The sequence below is a fragment of the Culex pipiens genome, chromosome 1, assembly GCF_016801865.2.
Source record: "Culex pipiens pallens isolate TS chromosome 1, TS_CPP_V2, whole genome shotgun sequence".
NCBI lineage: Eukaryota > Metazoa > Arthropoda > Insecta > Diptera > Culicidae > Culex > Culex pipiens.
This window is the reverse complement of record NC_068937.1, coordinates 94,670,383-94,695,219: the sequence shown is the minus strand read 5'-3', so window position 1 is coordinate 94,695,219 and position 24,837 is coordinate 94,670,383. Positions and strand designations below refer to the sequence as shown.

Below are 24,837 nucleotides of genomic sequence, written 5' to 3'. Positions count from 1 at the left end.
AGAAAGATACTTGATGTGAATTCACGCAGAAAAATAAGGCATATTTGAATCAACAAAACGTTTTGTTGATTTGAAAATCATGATTTTTGTTGAATCAACGCTAAACGTAAGATCAGCTTTTTCAAAACAACAAAAGATTTTTGTGGAATTGAGAAAATCAAGGTTTGTTTCAACGCAATTTTGTTGATGATTATATTCCACAAAAATTTTGTTAATTCAAACCTCGTACAGGCTTATTCTACAAAACATTTTTCTGCATGTTACGGTAATGGACTCCGAAATCGCATAATTTGTATTTTTAGCTATTAACCGCTAAGTCATATTCTGCTCTAGATGATCTTGCTTTCAACTTTCTTTCCTTTTATATCTCTTTCCTTTAAGTTTGAGTCCAGAAAATCTTTATTTTAATGTATATCCAAGTTAATTTAGTTTGATAAGGTTGAATTAGATGTTGAAGTAATACAAAAGTATGGAATAATGTAAAACAACAACATAGAACAGACAAAATTAATTCAAAATGTTGTTGTTGTTTATTTTATTATCGTGATTTTAACCTAAATTCAAAATGGAAACAGGAGACAAACTTACAGCAAAAGGTTAAAAAATACTGCAAAATGTCACACACAGAAAAAAATATGTGAATTTACTCGACACGGAAAAAATGAATCACATGTAAACTCAGTTGATGTAAACTTGAGATTCGACGTAAACGGTTGAATCACACGTAAAATCATGTTAATACGTATAATTTGTTGCAAATTTACATCAAATTGCATTTAAATTAAAATGTTTAATGACGTGCAAAAGTGTTACATCATAAATAATGTAACATTCGGAAATATTTTTTTGTGTGTAGATTACTGGATTTTTGTTCCTAATTTTTCGATACAGTTTCATTAGAGAGACAATGGTTCTCATAGATAAGATTATTGCCTTTCTCACTGAGGAGAGGCTATAAAATTACTCGAAAAATGAACTTTTTAATTTGACCTTCTATAACCACCATTTTATCAGCTTTGGCTGGACGAATTTTATCCGAATGTGCTTCACTCGGTCCAGTTTCGGGTCCTACCCTGCCGTTCTACGCATAATTATCCCATGTTCGAAAAAGTGCAACTGAGAAAAACGCGATTGAAATTTTTCGACCGATTTCAGTGGTTCTACGCATAATTGTCCCGGGGGTCCTTATTTGCCCTATGTGTCCCTTATCGCCCCAGTTAGTAGTTTATCATTCTTATTTATGATCCTCTTGTTATATATTAGGTAAACAAGACATAATGCGTCGTAAAGCTAATGATTCCGTGAAAGAAAATACTTGGTGGGACAATTATGCGTAGAAGTACAACAATGGGACAAACAGACTTGGTGATGTTTTCAATGAGTTTCCGAACAAAGTACCAGATTTTATGTGACATCAGACTAAACTTAAAAATGTCATAAAGTCAAAATCGTCCATGGGACAATGACAGTCATGCCTCGGTTTTGCACGCCTCGGTTTTGCACTGCCCCGGTTTTGCACCGTTCAGCTGCCTCGGTTAAGCACGGCCCAGTGCTTAACTGAAGCACAGAGCTTATGGGTTTTTGGCTATATGGGAGACATTGGCTTTAATCGTATGAAAAATCATGCAAACATCAAAAAAATATAGTGTTTTGGAATCGGGCAGATTTAAGTTATCCATTAAAATTATTATTTCATGAAATTTTTCACAAAAATACGTATTTTTCCTGTATTTCGAAAATGCATTTTTTTTTTCTCTAAAGAATCCAAAAATATATTGTTATTGCAATATGGGTATCAAATGATCAGGTTTTTTCATACATTTCGGATGTAATAACAACATTTTTAGAAAATACTCCAAATTTTCACTAAACTACGTTTTTTTCGAAAAAAAATACTCAAAATTTAAATTTTTACAATATGGGTATCAAACGATCGGGATTTTTTCATACATTTCGAATGTAATAACAATATTTTTTTAAAATACTCAAAATTTTCACTAAACTACATATTTTTGAAAAAAAATACTAAAAAATTCAGTTTTTACAATGTGGGTATTTAACGATCGGGATTTTTTCATACATTTCGAATGTAATAACAATATTCTTTGAAAATACTCCAAATTTTCACAAAACTACGTATTTCCGAAAAAATACTCAAAATTTCCGTTTTTACAATGTGGGTATCAAACGATCGGGATTTTTTCATACATTTCGAATAAAATAACAACATTTTTTGAAAATACTGAAAATTTTCAAAAAACTACGAATTTTTGAAAAAATACTCAAATTTTCGTTTTTAAAATGTGGGTATCAAACGATCGAGCTTTTTAATACATTTCAAATGTTATAACAACATTTTTTGAAAATACTGAAATTTTCACAAAACTACGTATTTTTGAAAAAAATCTCAAAATTTTAGTTTTTACAATATGGGTATCAAATAATCGGGATAACTCTTGTAAAAAACGGAAATTTTGCGTATTTTTTCAAAAATACGTAGTTTTGTGAAAATTTTCAGTTTTTTTAATAACTTTCGAAATGTATGAAAAAATCCCGATGGTTTGATACCCACATTGTAAATACGAAAATTTTGATTTATTTTTTTTTTCGGAAATACGTAGTTTTGGGAAAATTTGGAGTATTTTCAAAAAATGTTGTAATTACATTCGATATAAATGAAAAAATCCCGATTATTTGATACCTATATTGTAAAAACTGAAACTTTGAAAAGTTTTACAAAAATACGTAGTTTTGTGAAAATTTTGAGTATTTTAAAAAAATGTTGTTATTACAATCGAAATGTATGAAAAAATCCCGATCGTTTGATACCCATATTGTAAAAATTGAAATTTTGAGTATTTTTTTCGAAAAAACGTAGTTTTGTGAAAATTTGGAGTATTTTCTAAAAATGTTGTTATTACATCCAAAATGTATGAAAAAAAACCTGATCATTTGATACCCATATTGCAATAACAATATATTTTTGGTTTCTTTAGAGAAAAAAAAAATGCATTTTCGTAATACAGGAAAAATACGTATTTTTGTGAAAACTTTCATGAAACAATAATTTTAATGGATAGCTTACATCATCCAGATTCCAAAACACTATAATTTTTTGATGTTTGCATGATTTTTCGTACGATTAAAGCCAATGTCTCCCATATAGCCAAAATCTCATAAGCTCTGTGCCTCGGTTATGCACGCCTCGGTTTTGCATCCCCCATATGCGGTGCTAAACCGAGGCATGACTGTATACGTAGAAAGGCAGTACAGCTTGGTATTGAAAACTGTAAAGTTTCGTTTAGTTGTTAAACAAATATGATACAAAAACTATTTAAACGACTACAAAAAGCCTAATTTTCAACATAACCTCAAATCGCCTGGTCTGATGAAAGAGCAATGTAGAGGGTTGCCATTTTCTTCAAAGGCGATTTCTGTATTTTTTTGCAATTTTGCAAATTTTTTTGAAATTGGACGAAATCACTGTATAAATGAAAGGAAGGCACTCAGCACCTAAAAGTGGATTATGTAACTTTTTTTTTTCAAGATAAGGCAGTTTCATATTTTATTTAATGTTTTGTTCCAGAGGCAAAAAACTACATTTGAAATTTTTAGCCCAATTTAAAAACAAATGCATAAATTTTCGTAAAACGAGGAAAGATTGATAGAATCTAGATTTTTAAGCAAAATATTAAATACGAGTTAAATACAAACTTAATAATATGGAACCATACTGATCTTGGTAAAGAAGTGTTGAATGTACTTCATAAAATAGTGCTCAACAAATTCTTAAAGTTAATTAAAGTTCTTTGGACAATGTTATACTAAAAACAGTTTACATTAGTTTCAAAGTTACGAGTTTTAAGTGTCGTTGGAACAGAATTCCAAAATATGATTAGATTTATAGGCATTCTCAGTAGAACAAGTTTGATAGATATTTTGGAAAATTTATGAATTTGGCTACAAATTTGGTTTCGGTGCAACAATTATTGATATTTTTAATGAAAAAAAAAAAATGAATTCTTATGAAATTCTTACGATTTGACATTGGCAATGTGTTCTAAATAGATTACAACCGATTTAAGAAGTTATTTTCAATGAAAACTATTTTTTTTTGCAGTAAAACTTGACATTAAATTTGCATCAACCTAACTAAAAAAAATGAAATAAAAAAACAATGTTAATTGGCATAAGGAAAGTGTTCAGAACAGTCTATCCTTCTCAAGTCAGTTGATGTTTACATTAGGAACGAGCAGGATAAAGTTTTTTTGTGCACTTCGACAACTAAAAACAAAAACGCAATAATTTCGGAATTTCATTCTCGATTACGCCCTTAACCCTCTACAACCCAACCCCGCCTTTGGACGGGCTTCGATAAAAAAAATCGCCAAAAATCAATTTTTTAACCGATTTTTGATCTTTAAAAAGCATTGGAAAGGAGAACTTTTAAAATTTTAGAAAATTTAGGTTTTACTTTTTTTATGTGATTTTGCCAATGTTTTTAAAAAATTCATTTTTTTAGGGGTCAACTTTGGCTGTGTTTTTTACTAACATTTTCTTTATTTTAAGTAAAAAGAAGTATGCAGTAATTTTTCTAGTGTCCCAGACTATGCCTCTACGCATTTTTTTACAACTTAAATGATAATGGTGCCATTTTATAGCAGAAAATGTGAAAAACAAGCAAAAAATTGAAAAAGTGACTGTAAAAACATGAAAAAATTAGATAGGCAAAATGTAATGATAGGAGGTGGTAGAATAGGCCTAAAACTACCAAAAACAAACATAAACTAAACAAGATAAATGCAAATTAAAATATGAAAAATGAAACAAGAAACACATAAAACAAGAGAAGTAAAGTTTTTCGTAGAACAAAAGTTGTTCAAAATGACCTCCTGAACACGGGAAAAATAAAAAAAAATTGAAAAAAATGTGGGCAGTAGAGGGTTAATAAAACGGTATGTATTTCTTTATTAAACTTTCTTCAACAACCAGTTCAACCAAACCAGCTAACAAATTGGGTTTTGCTTGAAATTTGAATATGATTGACTTTATGAAAAACATTATCAGAAGTTCAAAAGTCAAGCATTTTTTTTTCTCAATTATAAATAATTCGTCGCATGAAAAAAAAAACAATTATTTTCGTTTTAAAAACAACATATTACCTGGCTTTTGAAGTTATGAGAATGTTTAACATTTGATAAATATATTCAAAAAGTAAACAAAACTTACCTTCTTAATTACTTTGGTGAGCAGATTACCTGAATCCCCTTGCGAATACTTTCGGGACAAAATAGATCTATTCTTGCCTCATTATGCTGTTCACTAAGCGTACTTGAAAATGCTTTAAATAAAAGGATATCAAATGTCAAATCTGAACTATCACGAGAAAAGGCGGATAAGCTTTAAGACAGTTTTAACTAATTTTCTAATCCTCAGTTATAACGTATTTTTTCAAAAATTGCTTTGTAGATTATTTCAAAACATTAACCTATAAAAACAAAACATGGCCTTCGTTGTCATAGTAACATTTTATCAGGTCCAATGACCTCGAAAACATCTCCGATCCCTCTCTCCTTCGGAAGGAAGTAAGAAATGTCACCTGCCCCACTGTAGCGAAGAACCCCCCGTCCATCCGACCGACGTATAGATGTTCAGCACATGTGAAAGTTTCGCGTGCGATCCACCACCACCACCATCGGCGTTTTCATTCCAGTCGGCGAACCATTTGTTGTTGCAACGAGCGATTGAGTGAAAGTTTTGTTTTCATCGCAGCAGGCCGAGCGTTGAACTCTCCGGCGGTGGTGCGCTGGGCTGGCGCGCATGGCACCCCCTTTCTGCCCCTTGCCCTATACCCATCACTGATTGGAGAACACCCTTGAGCGACCTTGGTGGCTAGCAAAACTGTTTGGCCCTGTTGTTTGGGTGGCATCTTTGGGTGTAAGTTGAAATTTGCTACAATCTTGCTGAAGCTTGAAGAGGGTTACCAAGATATTAAAATGATATCTTTGACCAAAAAAAAATACAATTTGTCAACATTTTTTAATGCCATCCTTGGTAGAGGTGGAATGTAACCCTAGATTTTAAACTTGCATTCGAAGAAACTTTTAGTAAAAATCGGGTCTGAAAACTCTACACCCAGAACTGGGCATCGGCATACGAGAGGATAAAGAGCACGATTCGGTAGTAAAATGGTACTGTGTGCGGACGGAGAGTAATAAATCCCGAAATTACCGAGAGTACTTTACTCATGGGTTCATCTTCAAAAAAAGTTCATCTATCAAAAAAAAAGTACGAGTACCGAGACTCGAACCCAAGACTTTCGGCATATTGAACCGTGCCTTTGCCGTATGGGCCACCATGGTTCGGTGACTAAGTGGCGGTCATTTGTCCATATATGCCCCTCAATAGGATGAACTGTTCCAATGAACGAATTAGCACGCGAGAGGACTACCCGAGCAGGGGTAAATAACACGGGAATACCAAATTTTGGTATTACTTGGGCAAATAACAGCGACCAAAATGTGCCATTGGTTGCCCAGTAATAGATGGTAAAATACCATGAAATCATACCAAAGTCTAGTATGTGGAAGGGCACAACAATACCAAACCATGATATTCCAAAGGTAAAATAATACCACAACATAAAACCATTTCAATACCAAGTTGAGGTCTTCTGGATTTTTGAACATTGCTCGAATACCTGAACATGGTATTACCACGGTTTTATTTTTAGGTATTCCCGCGCCCTTGAAAATCAGATTTTGGTATTCCTGTGGTCTTGCACATACATGATTTTGGTATGATTTGATGGTATTTTACCATCTATTACTGGGCAACCAAGATCACATTTTGGTCGCTGATATTTGCACAAGTAATACCAAAATTTGGTATTTTCATACCATTTTTAGTGCAGCAGTTGCAGTTAGTGAAAAAACGGAAATGATCCATATGCAACAGCCAAATCTACTCACCTGATGATTCCATGTTGTTCTTAGTGATATTCTTCACCACACCGAATGCATTTGTCATTGATGAACGGCCTGTGCATGAAGTTCTTGAAGATTCTGAAAAATAACAAGATTGAAAAATAAGTGTTATTAAAATAAAACTGGATTGAAATTCACCAAAATTCAATAATCTTTCGATTGACTCGTTTTTCAAAGTATTTGGTTATTTTTCAAGTCATTTTAGCGCAAAATTTATTATCTTGTCCAAATTGGAAAATAAAAATCCCAAAGTTTCAGAGAAAATTGATCAAACCTTTCAATACCAAAATGTGCCATCCTGACTTAGAAAATTTTCCACAATTTCAAGTCATTTCTGTAGGGGGTATATCAAAAATGTTTAAAATCAAGTTTGAAATTTCCGGTTTTCAATGAAAGCATTCGCTTTGAGACATCATTTTAGTGCAAAATTAATTATTTTGTCAAAATTGGTCAAAATTTTCCCATAGTTTCAGAGGAATTTGATGAAACACTGTAATACCAAAAGAATACCAATATATGGTGTTCGACCATTGACAAATTCTGCAATTTTTCAATATCAAAACAATACCTTAAATTGGTATGATACCACATTTTGCTCTTGCATAATCCTCAAGACAAATTTTAAAGGGTCCAGGAATACCAAAATTTGGTATTGATACCAGAGAAAGGTATTATTACGCATTTCCCTTGTTATTTACCCATGCTCGGGTATACTCTCACAAAATTGCACTTTCCTCACGTTTTTTTTCGTGAGGACTATCCCCTCGTTCTCTAACTTTGGGTGTATCTTAAAAATAATTGATAGAAACCACAAAATTTCATGGTTAGTTTCCCAATAGCACAGATTTTATCTTAAAATTTTGCTGAATTCAAACCTCTAAACAATAAATAATAAATATCCTATGTCCACTGTAGAGTTTAGAAGAAATTGTCAAAATTTCTTCAGAAAAGAAAATTCAAAAAACCACTTCTTTCTTCGTCACTTAAATCATCCCAAACAAATTGGAAACTTTCCACTTTCAAAATGGCGCCCATTCAACCCTCCCTGAACTGCGTAGTAGACTCTGAATTCTATTTGTTTTAGTATAGACGTCGCGTGTGTGCGTGCGTTTACCCAAAAGAAGAAACTGTCCCCACCGCCAACTTGGATCCGCCAGCGACACTTGACGCCAGGTTAGGCTAGGGTAAAACCAAAGGCATGTGACAAAGTGAAAGTTGTGAAGAGCTTGTGCTTGCGGCGATCGACCAAAACCAAGAAGCAAGTGAATATCTATAAAGGGTTTTGCAGAAGAGGTAAGGGGTTGCGGGGACCATCCATTTAGTATAGAAACAAAGTGAAGAAAAGATTCCACAGCCCCGCGGGGCAGAAACCCCAAGCGAGCAAGCAACTTGGGTTTGTGGGGAGGGATCGTCTTTTCAGAGTTGTGTATAGAACATCCGGCATAGACGCAGAGTTGCGAAAAGTGAAAGTCCGCGCTGCGCTGCGGTTCGTGGTGGTGGTCTTGGTTGTGTTTGTGTCTTGGCTTAACGGGCTGCGCGCGAGTACGTGCCGATGTTATCAAGCTTGATGGATGAATGTAAACATACTGATTGGGTCATTGGTACACACAATGAAGATCGCCAGGCGATCGTCCAAGCTTCTTCAGCTTGCTATTTGTGGTTGGACGTCGTCCTACGTTAAAACTTTAACAATTTAAATGCGCAGAACTACGACAAACCCCCCGACTTCTGGACAACTTTCTAACCTCAAACAATGCCCCTTCGTCAATCCCACTTCTCAAATCGGGGGGGTTGACACGACGGGCTTGGAACGTGTGACGATTTTCGGCAACTTTCACTTTTTGTGTACCTTTACATAATTAGAAGTATTTGTGTGCGACTGACTAGATTCCATCTAGGTGTGCCATGTGAGCAGGCTATGTTGCCTGCTTGGACCCCTTGCTCGCAAGAAATCAACAATGATCGCGCGTAACAAGTTTTTGGGAACCTGAAACTTGGCATGTCGTCGACCCACCACTTAACGTTTCGGAGGGGTAGAAAATAGAAACGACTCTTTAGGTTTGCATTTTTGGTGGGTTTTGGAAACCCAGTTCACGACTATAGGGTTGGTTTGAGTGAGAATTATTTGAAGTCAGACTTTTGAGTCTCGGTCTGAAAAAGAAACTTCCCAGAAAAGGTACCCTTATGTTGTATTCGGATGAGCAACCTGATGGTGGATCCTAACTGGTTTTGACAGCTATCAGATTCCGCCACTGAAACCACAGACAAACAGATGTGACGCTTTGATGCAAACTTCTCTGGTAGAATGACACCAAAAATAGAACAGACAAATTATGCAACCGTCAACCAAACCGAGACAAAACCAGATTGCTCAACGCAACCCCAAATTTGGCACATTTGAAAGCTATTACCGTCAAAACGAAACCTTGTACTAATCGATGTAAAGATTTGAATCTCAACACGAAACAACAACAACAAAAACCAGCCATTGCTCGCAAAAAAAGCTCATTTCTGCACGCCATCTTTCCTCCGCTCAAATCACAACAATGCAGAACTGACGGAGGACCACAACACGCGCGCAACGAAGAAGAAGAAGAAAACAACCTAACCTCAAATCTAATTGCTATTTTCCATTTCCCCAAGCCGCGCTGCGCGACGCATCGCGCACAGGTGTGCGGGGCGTAGCCCGAGCCCCCCTCCCAGCTTTTGTTTAGTTTCCAGTTTCGATTCCTTGCGGTTGATGAACTCGACTTGGCGACTTGTCGACTTGGCGACTTGTCGACTTGGTCGACTAACGCTACCAAGACTTGCTGCGCATATAGCCAAAAAATGCAGCGCTTGGTTTGTTGTTTTTGTTTTTTTGGAGATCCGCGATTACGAAATGACTGTGTGTGCTGACCGTGCTGTGGGGCTCGACGGCGGCCATTTTTTCTGTCTTCCTCAGCTGTTGAGATGTTGTTTTGATATTGCCATAACAACACATAATCATCGGCAAACAGCTGCTGTTGACGGGCCAGAAGGTAGCGTCGGTAGTCGCGCAGCCTACTACTCTAAACGCGCCAGGGTGGTAGTGGCGCGTAACTAGCGTGAACGAACTTCGGAGGTCGCCGACATTTTCGGGGAGGTTGGTTGCGTAAAAGAATCTGCCAACTTGGACCCAAACGAAAAGAGTAGCTTGCAAGATTTGGTTGGCGTTGACAGGAAATTCTTCACACCTTTCCGCGCGCGCAGTCGGTCGTGCTCTAAATGGTTGTTGCAACGGATGAACCGGGCCACGATGTGCTTAGGTAATGCTGCTTTATCGGACGCTGGACATGTGCGGCGGACACCTCGTTGTCACTTTCGCTTTTGTTGCGATAAGTGGAAGGAGGAGTACCGGACGAACCTGCGTGGAAACGCTAATTACCTTCACGACAACATTGTATTGCGGAACTAACCTGAGTAGAATTGAGGAGTTTGCTTGGTGTAGTGTAGACAGTGCCGTACTCTAAATGATTCTGAATTTGTAAGATGACCTAACGAAAAATTAAATTCCAAATCATAAAACACTGTCCACAACAAATCAATTCGCAGCACGTATTTTTCACCATCAACCGCTTGATTTCTAGTCCCCTCTTCAAAATTGCGTCTCTCCGTCTCGAAGATGATCTCCGTCCAAAATTGATTCTACGAAAGGTCAGGACATTTACCCCCAAAAAAAATAAAAAAAGCAACGGCTAGCAACTCTTGCTCAAGCACAAAAAAACCCAACGACCCGTGAAACCTACCTGATCGATGTTGTGGTGCTCGTTCATCTGGTGCAGCAGCTTCTGGTTGAGGTTCTTCAGGTTCGCGTTCGCACCGGCTGTGCTACCTCCACCGCCACCATTCCCACCTCCCCCACCACCACCTCCGCTTCCCGTCCCGTCGTACATCCCGCTGTCCCGATCGTTCGGGTAGTCATCGTAGTCCGTGTCCCGATCGGTACTGCTGATCGCGCTGCTGTTGCTGTGCAGCGTACTTCCGCTGTGGGTACTGTTGGCCGCCGCCAGCAACGCGTTGAAGCTCGCGTTCGTCGAGGGTCCGTTCGTTAGCTTTTGGACGCCACCGTTTGTACTGCTGACGTGGCTGGCGGGACTGCTCTGCAGGCTGTTCGGACTATCCGTGCTGCCGTTGATACTGCTGGCGCTGGTTATGTGCACCGCCCCCGGACTCTGACTCAAGCTCTCGATCAGCTGCTTTTCCTTCTCCCGGAAGCTGTTCCCATTGATGCCTCCGTTGATGTTCGCGTTCTGATCCCGGTTAATGTGGTTGTTGTTGTTACTCTCCGCCTTCTTCCGACTGCTGCTGTTACTTCGCTCCGACACGTTGCTAAACTGGCTCAACACAATCTCCCGCTTGAACTGGTCCAGCTTGGAGTCCCCACTGCCCAGGTGATCCTCGATAATGTCCGAGATGTCCAGCATGCTGCCGCCGCTGTGGCCGTGGATCAGCTCCGACTTGATCTTGTGTTGACTGTGGGCGTTCGCGGCGGCGGCCGAAGCAGCCGCGGCCGCAGCGATGGCCGCCGCAGCCGTCGAGTTCATGATCTCGTCGTCAAACTGGGCGTCGTCCAGCGTGTCCGAGTCGAACCGCTTGGTGGACGAGAAGAGGCGCAGCGTCGGGTCGTTCACCTGGTCGCTAAAGTACACGTCCATCAGGTTGAAGAACGGCCACTCGCGCCGCTTTGGCTCCTCGGACATTTTGATGGCCTGGAAGGAGAAAGAATAAAAAAGGATGTTTAGTACAATTTAGAACTACAGTCCATACTCGATTATCCGAAGGTTTGTATGGGACAAAAAATGTTTATCTTTTTCTTTTTTTTAACATCAAATTCGAGTTCTGCGACCCCATTTTAATCAAATTTGAATGGTTGATTGCCTATGAAATATATAATAAAATGCAGTTTTTCTTTATTTCGTTACCGCCATGTTGGCCGCATTCTTGGATTCAAAAATTCTAAATCACTTTAGTGTAGTTAAGGGGTCATACTTAAGCTCTACAATCAAAAATAAGACAACAACAACTTTTCTTTTCGTTATTCGATTATCCTAAAGTGAAATTTTTCCGATTCCTTCGGATAATCAAGTCTGGACTGTATCAACTCCAGAATGGATTGTTTGAAAAAAACATACTTCTACTAGCTACACTGCCGTTCTACGCATAATTGTCCCATGTCAGTTTTGGACGATTTTGACTTTATGACATTTTTAAGTTTAGTTTGATGTGTACTTTAAGAAAAACATATAAAATCTGGTACTTTGTTCGCAAACTCATTAAAAACTACACCAAGTCTGTTTGTCCCATCGTTAAACTTCTACGCATAATTGTCCCACCAAGTATTTTCTTACACGGAATCATTAGTTTAACTAAGCATTATGTCTTGTTTACCAGTTGTATAGCAAGATAATCACAAATAAGGGTGATAAACTGCTAACTGGGGCGATTAGGGACACATAGGGCGAATAGGAACCCACGGGACAATTATGCGTAGAAACACAGAAATCGGTCGAAAAATTTCAATCGCGTTTTTCTCAGTTGCACTTTTTTGAACATAGGACAATTATGCGTAGAACGGCAGTACATATATCATTAAAAAACCCAAGCAGGAATAAATGAGTGAAATTTACGCTTGTTCGTCAAGTAAAGGACTCGTTTTAATAGAAACTAGTTTGCTCACTACCCATTGAGCTTTTAATTGGTTGATCAAAATTGTTCATTAATCAGCTGAATCATGATTAAAGTTTAATCATAATAGTCGTTATAAAAATACCACAAGATTTAAATGTTTTTTTTATTAAAACAAGTGGGGGGTAGACAAAAAAAGCTAAATTGAGGCAAAAAGTATTTCAAAATGGTTTATAAATTCTCGCAGTTATGCTACAACACGACATTCGCAAAATATCAATGAATTTATAAAAAAAAGTTTTATGTCTTTTTTTTCGAACTGTGGTTTGAAAAATCATAATTTGCAAAAAGTCTGAAAGTTTTTTATATGATTAAAAATTTCAAAAGAAACGTTGTACAATGTTTTTAAATAGTTTGCAATCAATTGTACAAGTTTTTTAATGAAAATTATTTTTTGCACCCTTATTTTGAGGCATTTTTGATGTGGGAAAGGGAGAGGGGCGTTCAAAACCGTCAAAAATCATAAAAAGGCTGTAACTTGGGTAAACCTCAATTAAATTTTAAAATTCAAAATGCATCTCAAAGGGCTTAAAAAATGCAACATAATGCGGGGTGAAGCATCCCAGTTGGTTGAATCTAAAGCGGGTAAATGGCATTTTAGTGAAAAAATAGCACAATTTTCAAACTCAAATAAAAAAGTGTTCCATCCAGATATCAACTCGATTCGACCTGGAGCTTGTTGGGGACATCTGGGACTACCATCTGAGACTGAAAACGCTTTGGGTAAGGCAGTTTAACACATAAATAGACACTTTTACTTTTAGTGAATTTTTTGGTTGTACATTTTTGCTCGGGGGACCCCTTAGATCCCATTTCTGGTCATAATTTTATCATATTCGTGTTCCTGAGACAATTTCACAATAGAAACATGCATAAAAATGTTTATTTTCATCCACTTTAACTCTTTAAAATTTTAAAGTTGAAATAGTCTACCTGTGTGGATCAATCGGACCGCGCACTGGACTCACAATCCAGAGGTCGCCGGTTCGAATCCCGAGGCGGACGCAAAAAATTCTAAGTGTAAATATAGGTATTCGGTGCCCTCTCCCCGTGCCATACCTTCACACTTTGGAGACCCGGGAGGCGGAGTCTTGTCGCAAAAAGAACGATACACGCCTGTGGATCTGTTGACGAAACCGCAAGGTTTAAGAGGGCCGCATTATAATGTGTTACGTCGATTCAGTTTTATAGTCTACAAAATTTCTATTAAAATTCTGATGGATTCGCAATGTTTTAATTTGATGATTTTTGTATTTGCTTTATGTTACGTCCATGTCACTACAGACAACCCTTAAGAAGGCGATAATGCACGACGAAACGTTGAAATAAATAGAAAAAAGGAAATGTTACTGATTTCTTGCTGGCCCCCTAGCCAAGTTAAACTTTTATTGAGATTCAATACAGAGCGGATTTGCTAGTTCGAATAAAACTGCATTCGAATTAGCGAATCTGAATCAGCCGTCTCCTAACATGACAGTTTTCGTGAGTTGCGCGTATCCACCGACAGATGGCTAGTGGACCTCGTCGGAGTCCGCCCATTAAAAACGCAACTCAAAATTTGCATGGGAAACTTTTTTTTCGTGACGGCTTTCGCGGCACGCTCCCTCCATCTGTTCGAGACTAATATTTTAACGTATCTTTAAACAAGTTTTTCAAGAAAATGATTCCAGAATGCTTATTTTGTCGTTTAAAACCGAAACAAGGCAAAAACTATATTAATTTAAACTATTCGCCATTTTCAAATGTTTGGCTAGATGAAATCAAAGGCCGCCATCTTAGGCCCACTGGGCCCACAAAAAGGGGTAGGCTCAGTTTGTATAGGAGCTGTCAACATGCTCCCGGGCTGATCTGAATGCGCTAATTGGGACGAATGACAGCTGTCAAAAGCTTGAAACCACGTGCTCAGAAATAGTTGAACAATGAGGTTGAAATGTCTACATCAGTTTGACAACTGGTTTGACGTTTGAGTGCTATTTAATTCTAATACGGTCGCATTAGCAATATTCGAAGTAACGAAATTCGAATTAATGAATCCGCTCTGTAGTCGTAAACACATTCCGATGAACATATTTAAAAAAATAGTAAATCAAGCTCGAAAATGTTCTAACAAATTCTCATCTCTGAGTGCCACAGAAGTTGGTTTGTTTGCATCAGATTTGCTTTCTCTTTCTCGCAAAAGTTATTTGTCATGCGACTTGTAGCTGGTCTTCTAAGGCCTACTGCTCGATGACAGTTAACATATTTCGCAGGGACAGTGACAGCTCGAGCTTTGATTGCAGTTCGTCATTTTTTAGTTAAATTATATTCTTTATCACTGGGCTCTCGGCCAAGCCTTTTTAGGAACAATTCGGTCTCTCTATTTGAATGACAGATAACTCAAATGTCAAAACTAAGCTGTCAATTGTTAAAATGTCATCGAGTATAAACTCAGTATTTATTTCAAAACATTGATACCAAATTTTCCCATTTTCCTTTACCCTTAAAAAAAAACCTCCATAATTTCCTTAGTTGGGGCTTTTCTCATGTGCCGACTAGACCACCAGCTGCCGGGAGACCCCGGATGAAAAAAGAAGTCCGGAGTACCGTTGGCCGGCGCAGCCAAGCTGACCCACTTTTGCAGCAGTCAAAATAATAAATTTCGGGTGCCTCCTCTTCTCAACCTCCTCCCAAAGAAGCTCCAGCATCCAGCATTCAATTTACCCAATTTCCCTCTTTTCTTCACGGGGAGAAATATAAAGCCCAAAGAAGAACGCCGATTCCCGATCGAAATGAAAAAAAAAACCCCAATCAAGCGAAATTAAAAATTTTGCCCGCGCATTAACTTACCCGTCGTGGCGATCGCCGCTTTGTTTTTGTTTACATGTCGCGCCGTTTTGACAGCTACGCGTAATTTGAACGCAAGTGCAGCAGCCCTTTTTTTCTCCTCAAAGAACGGATGAGAAGGAAAAACGGCACATAATTTATCTCGTTTCGCTGCTGCGGAATGCAGCTCCGGCAACTCCCGTGTGCGGGAAGCTGGTTCGTCCGCCATCTTTGTTTTCACCGTGAGGCAGACTCTAGCAGCGCAACTGCAGTGCTGGAAGGGCAGAAGTAGGCCACGTCTGGTTCTTGGTGAAAAAGTAACGGATTCTTCTTTACGACGAATCTGTGTCGCCGAAGTGGGTCACTTGTAAAGCGCCCCGAGGGGTTCGTCACTGGTAGCTGGTTAAAGAGGTTTGGTGAAGTGTCTTTTGATCGGAGGTTCTCAGGGAGTGCGAGGCTAGGGCTATTGTGTGGGAATACGGGGAAGGTCGTTTGAAGCAGATTAATTTGAGGTTAAGCGGGACGTTAAGTGGTACGAGGGGTGTGACACTTTACAACAAATCAATGACAGCTGTCAAACGGATTGTCGGAGTAGCAATGTCGCGCAGGCTACTGCGATTGTTTGACAGCTCAACCGACGAGATCGCTCGCGATCTCAAGGTCGTTTTGCCACAGCTATTTTTGCGTACTCCACGGTCCGTTGATCTACCAGTTAATTCGTCAACACTTTCTCCTCGTTTGGCACGTCCACTTAGTACGTCTGCACTAACTGTAGGCAGATGTGCAGCAATGATTAGCGCCCTCTTGTGTAAGCGCCGTGATCGATTAGAGAAAGTGGCATATCTGAGGGTACGCTCGCAAAATTGCAAGAACTTGTAATTGCCGCGCGTCGTAACTTTCCTAACCTCACAATTAGTGCCGCTGTGAAGAGATTGCTGAACTTAAATTCACGGGTCGAATCGTGTTAACGTGTACGGTTTCTCTTTTTTTCGGTGCGGAGGTTTGCGCAGACTTCCGAACCAGATGTTGCTATCCGGCTTGACCCCTAAGTACCGTGACTTGAGCGCGTTTTTCGGGGGTTTTAGAGCGCGGAGATTAAATCTACATTTTTGGTGCGCTCCGGTGGGTTTTCGACGATGGAAGTACTTAACGGTGCGTTCTGATTTTCAGCTGCGCTAAGCTTTCGCTGATCTCGCTCGATCAACTTGTGAATCGCTTAAGGTGAAGAAGAAGACGCGCCATTTCCGAAGATTCTCCATCGCGCTAACGAGGACACCACACAGGTTCCATTAAAAGTCCAACATTTTGTACTGTTTACAACGAACACACTCCAAGCAGCCTAGATCCCAGCGAAAGCTCTATTCAAAGAACAGTCAGCAAAGACCCATAAAACTAGGCAAAGCAGGAAAGAAAGAGGAAAGAAAAAAACAGAGAGCGGGAATAAAAGGCCAGAAGAAACGATCCGAGAAACAGTAAGAACCACTGACCCAATTTCCAGCCATCTTCCCATCCACACTCGCAGCATGTCGGACAAGTCTCCGCAGAAGAACACCGACGAAGACGAGTCGAAAACAGAAAGAAAGGCGCAGCAAGCTGCGCGAAGATCCCGGGCCGATTCTAAGACCCTGCCTACTTCTCTAATGAACGAGCCTTCTCGGGGCCTACTACGACGACGACGACGATCAAGATCTTGCGTGTTCAGGGAAGTCTAACGGATCTTGCTGAGGGCAGCCAACCTTACCGAGCGAACTGTGTTTTGATCGGTCCAGAACATCGCGGAAGCGAAGCTGTAACGGCTTGGGCTAGATGTTCAGCTTTCCGCTGAACGTTGCGGCGCTTTTAGTCGAGCGATGCACTCTCTTCCCGTAATTGATCACGGCCAAAAAGGCGAGTGAGTGCTGCGGGTACTTATTACGCTGACGAGCCTCCGCGGAGATTGCCGGTTTGGGCTTGTCCGGTACGACAGGTCAATCAATCATCGTTCCCCTCTCGGGGTAGCACTTTGAAGACCATCCCCGAAAAATGGAAATGAAGGCATCATCTCTAATTTCTCCCTTCCGGACGACCATCAGGAAGTGCTTCCTCAGCGCGCTGTACGTCATCGCCGGCGAAGCGAGCCTTGATCAGCTGCGAGTCACGTCAGAACACACACCCCCAGCCCCGATCAAAGCAATCGACAAGAACCGTTCGCGCGCGATCGCGTCAGAACATGTGCCGAAGGCACTCACTCTCCCGAGAACCGCCCGGGTTCTCTCGCTCAAAGTTCTCACCGAGAAAGCTTTCCGAAGTTCCGCGTGCGCGATCGGCAATCTTCGGCTGCGCCGCCGGAAGAATGAGCAGAACAAAACAGAGCGCAGAAACTGGGTTAAACGTAAAAGTAACGGTTCTCGGCGGCCAGACCTGATTCCGTCGTCGTCTTCGTCGCTTCTCCAGGTTTTTGATGGATTCTGTCTTGATGGGATGCAAGAAGGCTGCGACGACGACGACGATGGAAGAATGAAGAAATTGGTGCGCGAGAAAGAGGTGACGCGGTGACCGCTATTGTCTGACGTTTGCTTTGTTTTTTTTTTTGGGTTTCGTTCTTAGTAAGCTGGGACGCGCGTCGGCGGGTTGGATATTGGCATTGTTTTGAACGTGTCATTGTTATTAAATTTTATGGTAGAATGTTTTGCGGAAATTTGCATTGAAAGGAGCGTTTATCACGTAAGTAGAATCAAATAGTTGGAGATAGTTTAATCTGGTAAGTACTACTGTCAATTTGTCAATCTGTCATTAATCTTAAGATTCAAGGCTTGAAAAACAGCTACTTGCATTCCCAACTTGCTCCAACAAGTCACGGGAATGTAAACAGCTGCTCGTACAAGCCTGAGGAATCCCACACGCACTCACCGTTGAACACCGTGCAACAGTTACAACTCCTCGGATTTCGATCATGTGTAAAGCCAACTCTCGTGCCCAGCGCTCAACGACGCGTGCAGCGGCTAACAAGCCAGAATCATGCGTGTTCACCCTCAAGTACCGCTTCTTCCCAACTTCTTTTCGCCGCGAGAGAGTTTTCCAAAGTCAGGTGCGTAACCAACTCGCGACCGCCGTAGAGGTGTGCACGGTACGGTACATTTCTTCGCCACTCGTAGACGTCAAACGGGGCATTTAATACAAACAGCAGCGGCGCGGCCTGCTTAGTAGTGGACGGCCTGCTGTGCAGCGACGCGATGCGGCCAAATACGGTACTTTTGGGTTGTGGATCTTCATTATTCGCATCTTCGCTCTAGGTTTTGTTGTATTGGGCTACTGTTTTCTTGTGCGTTGGAGCTGCTCGAGTTTCACGTGAGTTGCTTCTTGTCAGTCGACGCTGATACGGTTCGGCTCAGCTGACCTGCTATGTGGGTCAGTTTTTGGACGCGTACTCTATGAATTTATTGGATCTGGTGTGGTGAGCTTGCAACTTCTACCGGTTGCTTAAGCTTCTACTGAAAGGTTGTTTCGTAGATTTTTTTCGGCGGGAAATATCTTTTTAAGGGGGTATGAATAACCGCGCGATATGAATAATTCAGCCATTCGCGATGCTCTAGAAATGATGCTAACTGTTAATTTATATTAATCAGGCGCGCTTTTTGGAGAGTTGAGTGTGAGCACACCAATGAGTTGCTTGAGTTATGACGATTCCATAAGAAACGAAATAAATCTAGACAACTTATAGTTTTTTTTTATCTTCAGCGCCATTGACAAATTACGTACCATTTAGGGAGAAGGGGGTTTCTAGATGTTGTGTGACGATCCATATAATTTGTATTTGTAATTTCATAGTGTCACAATGTTTTTATAGGATAAAAAAAAAACATTGTTTGTGGAAGTGGAAGTTTCTTAAAAAATTACTTATGCATCTTGAAAGTGTTTGCAGAATTTTAAAACTATGTTGCCAGAACATCATTTTCAGGACAAAATCAGTGTTTTTACTGGTTCGGGAAATTTAAATTTTTGACATTACAAATTTTGGGCATTATCAGGTACGAAAGGTTATTTTTTATCTCAACAGAAATGTTATAAGAGTTTTATTATCATATAACTTCCAATGAAAGAAAAGAATCAAGATGGGATATTTTTTAAACCGATTTCAGGCACTAATTCTAAACATTTTCGCACTCAAAAATAGTTCGAATTTTTATTCTAGGATTTTTTACAAAAGTAATTTAATGTAGGTACGATGAAATTTTAAAAACAGGAAAACGATTTTTAAGTTGTTTAAGTTAAATTTCCAGAGTGATTTTTAAAGACTTTTGATGTTGGTAAAAAAATTCAAAGACAGATTATTCTCAAAAAATAGTTTCAACGCTAGCAACCAGGGATGGATTAATCGCAAAAGAATCTTTTACCTTGCGAACCTGTATCACCCGCGAAAGAGAGAGGAAGCGAAACACGAAAAAGAAAATCGCTCGCGAAGTTCTCGAAGAAAATCTATCAGTTGATGATTTTTTGGGAATCTCACCGTTAGCACCTCTTAAATTCATTTATTTCGCTGCTTTTTACAGATATTTTGTGCGAGGAGAGCCACGTTCCATTCTGATCATTTCTCTTAATTAGCGTCTTATTTTATTCTTTTGATAAAAATTATTCCATCGCTGCTTGCAACAATTTTTTTTATAAGGTGTTGTGAACGTAGGAAAAGAATTGTAGCATGTGTTCCAAAACTTTTTACATTTATTGTTTAATTGTTCAAGACACAGGAATGAAAATATTATTGATTAATTAAGTAATAAATCCCCATTACTTATCAAGTTGACTTGTATAAAATAGTAAAAAAAGTTGGGTTTAGGTCTCACCTTAGTTTCCGCTTTGTGCAAAATTTGCTGAAATTTGAAAAAGGAGTTTTTAAAAATCTTTTGTTAAATTTTGTTTTATTCATATTATAATTTCATATTTTTGTAGGTTGAGTTATAATTTTGAGGTTGAAAAAAGTTATGTCACAAATGCCAAAACTGATGTCCGCTTGCTTGAAACATCATTCAAGATATTAAAAGCATTTATTTAATTGGAAAATAACACGTTCCAACATTGTTCCATCCTTAAAAACTCTCATAATCTCATCACTTTTGGTCAATTACACAGTACTCCATCAAAAAAAAAAAAAAAATCGCAAGAATCGCAGTTAAAATCTGCAAAGATAATGGTTAATCGACCAGCAACAGCAGCAGCATCGAAAAAAAGCAGGTTAAGATTGCCGACCGGAGAAAAAAGTAATTAATTCAATTCGAAACTTTCACTCTTATTGATTGGCATGGCGAGAAAACAACAAAACAACATTGTGGAAAGAAGTGCGAGAGAGAAAAAACGAGACTTCGATCCTTCGATTGCTTATTTTCTTTTGGTTGAAATTTTCATATTTTCACAGTTTTTTCCGACTTTATCTGGTAGTGATGTTTTTCTCTTTCATTTTTTGACTGATTCTTTTTCACTAAAATTGATTTTAATTTGGTCACACTGGCAACACTGACTAATCTTATGGAAGTGCACCCAAACATACGGAAATTAGTCAGATCGGGAAGTTTCATCGGAAATTGAGAGAAAATTTGCTCAATCGAACGAAAAGCTCGCCAAATTTTTAAAATAATAGTAATCATCGTTTAATATCAAGCCCTTTTCAATTACTGCTAGGAAACGTCCCGTTTAAGGAGGTTACCCTTTCCGCCCAAAAATTGGCTTCAAAAGTACCTAATTGAATCTTTCAAAATCTCTCAAATGTGCACACCCAGTAATCATCACCTATATGTGCGTCTATACGTCTAATTTTACTCCGAAAAAAGTAGGTCTCAGATCGGATCGGAAATTTCGAAATAATTAGCCTCTCCCCGAAAAAGGGTCTACGACTCAAACTAGAAAGAGAGAGGAAGTGCAAAGTGCGGATGGTAGTGAGGCTTTTGTAATTGCAATTTTTAAGCTCTAAAACGTGCGCACTTTGAGGTTTCTGACGAGGAAGTTGGTGTGTACTAATGAGAGCGAAGCTTGCTTTTTATGAAGCATTCTGGTTTGAGACTTGAGAAAATCGGAGAAAATAGAGTTTGGAAAGTTAACCTTAAATGAGTCGTAAAAGGTGCTGATTAGATTAGATTAGTTAAAGGGGGGGGGGGATGGCGTCGAGCATGTGATTTGGAGCGTTCCCAGGAGGTTCACATTTCAATTTAACGATTCAACTAAACTATATTACAGTGTTACGATGCCATTTTCCATAAAGTTTGAAAATAAAAGCCAATTTATGCAAATTGGGACTTTTAAGGCTATCAGAGGTATTTTTTCGAAAATTCAGCTCCAAATATTAAAATTGCTGGTTTAAATTTTTAGTTCTTTGTGTGTTTGTTTATAATAATAAACATAAAATTTTTAAATAATGAACAAAAATACCATATTTTGATTCTTGGTCATTACCACAAAAAATATTTTGCACTTTTATAGATTAAGTTTCTAGCATAATTTGTGCAAAAAAAAAACAAATAAATTGTCAACGTATTTTTAGAACTTTTTAAAGAATTAATTAAAAAAAAAAACGAAATATTTCGTTCCATGTCTGTGTTTACGGTACCAAATCGTCGCCGTCGTGCTAACTTGTCGTACGTGCATTTTGGGCCAAATTGAGTTAAGAACGCCATTTTGTGCAGCTCACAATGCCTCATCTTTTGACCTTCACAGATCCCCAAAATTCGATTTCAATCCTGAAATATTCAATGAAAACCAAAAAAGCTCCGAAATTTTTTGTCACTTTTCATATGAAAGAAGTTTTAATCTTGTCGTGCTATCTTGTCACTCCCTTGAAATTGATGTAAGTGCGACAATTAGCCGAAGGGATTTCAGGTCAGAACGCGTTTGACGCACGTACAAGTTAGACTAACGTACTCATTTGTAATTATAAATCGGGATTCCAGCAACCAACTTCAACCAAACTTCGGGACAATGCACATAATGGTCAGCCAAACAAAACGTGTTTGTTATTGTTTACATTGCGTGCTTTCGTTTTTGTTTATTCAAGGTCAAATATTAAAACGCGTTTTTCTCGGAACGTCAAAATGGCGGGTGCGACAAGATAGCACGACGACGTCGAAATGTGGTTTCATATCCAAACATAAAAAAGCAAATTTTTTAATCAAAGGTAAAAATTGAAATAACAAGCCATGGTCTCAACATTTGAATGAAAAAAGTGTTTTAAAGTGCATTTTACACCTGCCCAGTTGTTTTGCAATCATTAGTTTTCAAAATATCCAACTATTGAAGAAATTTTTTTTTCGCCGAAAAAAAAACTTTTTGCGGTGCTGTACATTGGAATTCCACAAAAAATGAAAATATTTTTGATCGATCCCAGACATGCTAAATATGATTTTAAACGCAGGAAAATGCATTTCTAATTGTTTTCAGTTGGTTAGACTTCTATTTCCTTTAAAATTTTGATGTTTTTGAAAACATATTTTTTTTGCCCCCTGATTTTTCGAACCAATTTTGACGGGGGGCGACATAAACTTTAAAAAATATTTGCAACGGCCTCATTGTAATTTATTAAAAAAAAATCTAACGCTTATTGTTGTATTTCTAATCAAATATTTCCAAATATTTTTTATAGGATAACAGTTCGAAAAAAGACATAAAAAATATTTTTTTATAAATTCTTGATATTTTGCAAATTTTCGGTGTTGCATAACAGTAAAAACAGTAAAACGCATTTTCCAATACTTTTTGCTTCAAATTTGGCTTATAGTTTCGCTTAAGATATGAATTGATGTTTTGTTTTGCACTTTTTGAGTTTTTATGTTTTTCTGTTAGTTTTGGGAATAATATTAAAAATAAAGCTTAGGTATTCGTAAGTTCCGATCATTTAATTTGAAATTTTTGTGTTTTTTTGTTTTTTATTTTCAATAAATTTTTTCACAAATATACGAGAAGAAAATAGATTTCTGACATTTTTACATCAATTTAATGAACCAACCATTGTATGAATAGATTATGCGTAGACTATGCAACAAGTTGCAAAATGATGATTTTTTCAGCACGAGTCGTTCTTGTGTTTGATCAACTCAAAAACCGAAACAGTGTAGAAAGATCATACTTTTCGATACATGTGCTAAAAAGTTTAACTTTTCAGCACTCGAATGAGTATATATTCTAAAATCGAAATTTAAATTTCATTTAGCTTTAGAACTGTTTGCACAGGATCTCCAAATCATATTTTGTAATTACACCTGAAATGCTTGCTGGTCTAAAATTTGGTAATATCTGCAAAATTCACACCGTTCAGTAGCGACATCAATACTAATATGCAAAACAAAGACCTGAACACGCACTCCGCAGCCATTAGCCAGTCTGGGTACTGTTTGCCAAAAATGGGACTTAATTTCAGCACACACCGTCAATAAACAACCAGTTTCGTCATCTTCTTCAGTGTAGATCTTTAGAGTCGACCTCGTTAAATCACAATTACATTCAATCTCCCGGCAGTCTACGATAAAGTCTTGATCTCATACAAGCCAGTTTCGCCCCCCCTCAAGAAGAAAGTCCTCCCAACTCGGGTGAATGTTCAATTTCTCCCAAGTTCTGTTCGATTGCCTGGATGGAAAAGTAGGTTAAGCTCGTTTCCAGTATTCCAATACAGTGCTGCTGCCGGGGTAGACATTCTCGTTGAAAGAGTGTGAGAGTTCCCCCTTCCATTAGCATTCTGGGGGGAGAGGAGGTCTCTACTTTTTTTGTTTACTAGGAAGCAGCCTCAACACCAGTGAGAGTTGTTACGATGGTTCCCCCTTAGGAGACGAAGGAGTGGGAGGTTAAAAAGACTCCAAGATGCGATGCACAGTGACGATGATGATCGGGGAAGACTCCCACGCGATCGTTCGGGAATAGAAAGAAGTTGGAAGAACGAGGTCTAACGAGGGGTTAAAAGCTATTTTAGTTAGGAGTGGTCCCTCTTGTATAAGGAGGTCGATCCAGAAGAATGTCTGAAGAAATTCGTTCTCAGCTGAAATATTGAGGATTGATAAATGTAGTATCTTAGCAATTTCAATCGATTAGTTTAGAAAACAAAAAAAACATTTGCTGAAACAGAAATTGACAAAAAGCATTTTGTTATAACACATTTTTTTTAATTTTTTTATTTTTTGATGTCGGGAATACCTTGTATTTTTTGTGTAAATTTTTTTCGGAGGTTCACGATCTCACGAAATTTTCAGATTTATGGGTGCACAGCAACTAAGGAAGATGTTGTCTTCTTATTCCAAAATTGTCAAACTTACGGACCCAATCCAGCAACAATGTGATTGTTAAAAACAGTCAAACTTTGTTGTAAATTACTTTGTGGACATTACTTTAGGAG

The 24,837-nt window shown here is 38.4% G+C and overlaps 1 protein-coding gene across 3 annotated transcripts in view; it reads right to left on the bottom strand.

Moving 5' to 3' along the window:
• The window catches only part of LOC120427078 (uncharacterized), a 108,245-nt gene that overhangs the window by 4,398 nt on the left and 79,010 nt on the right, over positions 1-24,837 (bottom strand). For 2 of the 3 annotated variants that reach the window (XM_052706648.1, XM_052706647.1), the window contains exons 5-6: positions 20,315-20,341; positions 10,754-11,716 (exon numbers count right to left, since the gene is read on the bottom strand). In XM_052706648.1, coding sequence (XP_052562608.1) covers positions 10,754-11,716; positions 20,315-20,341 — 990 coding nt within the window. The remainder of the gene's footprint in view (positions 1-10,753; positions 11,717-20,314; positions 20,342-24,837) is intronic. The other variant, XM_052706649.1, reaches the window with a different exon arrangement.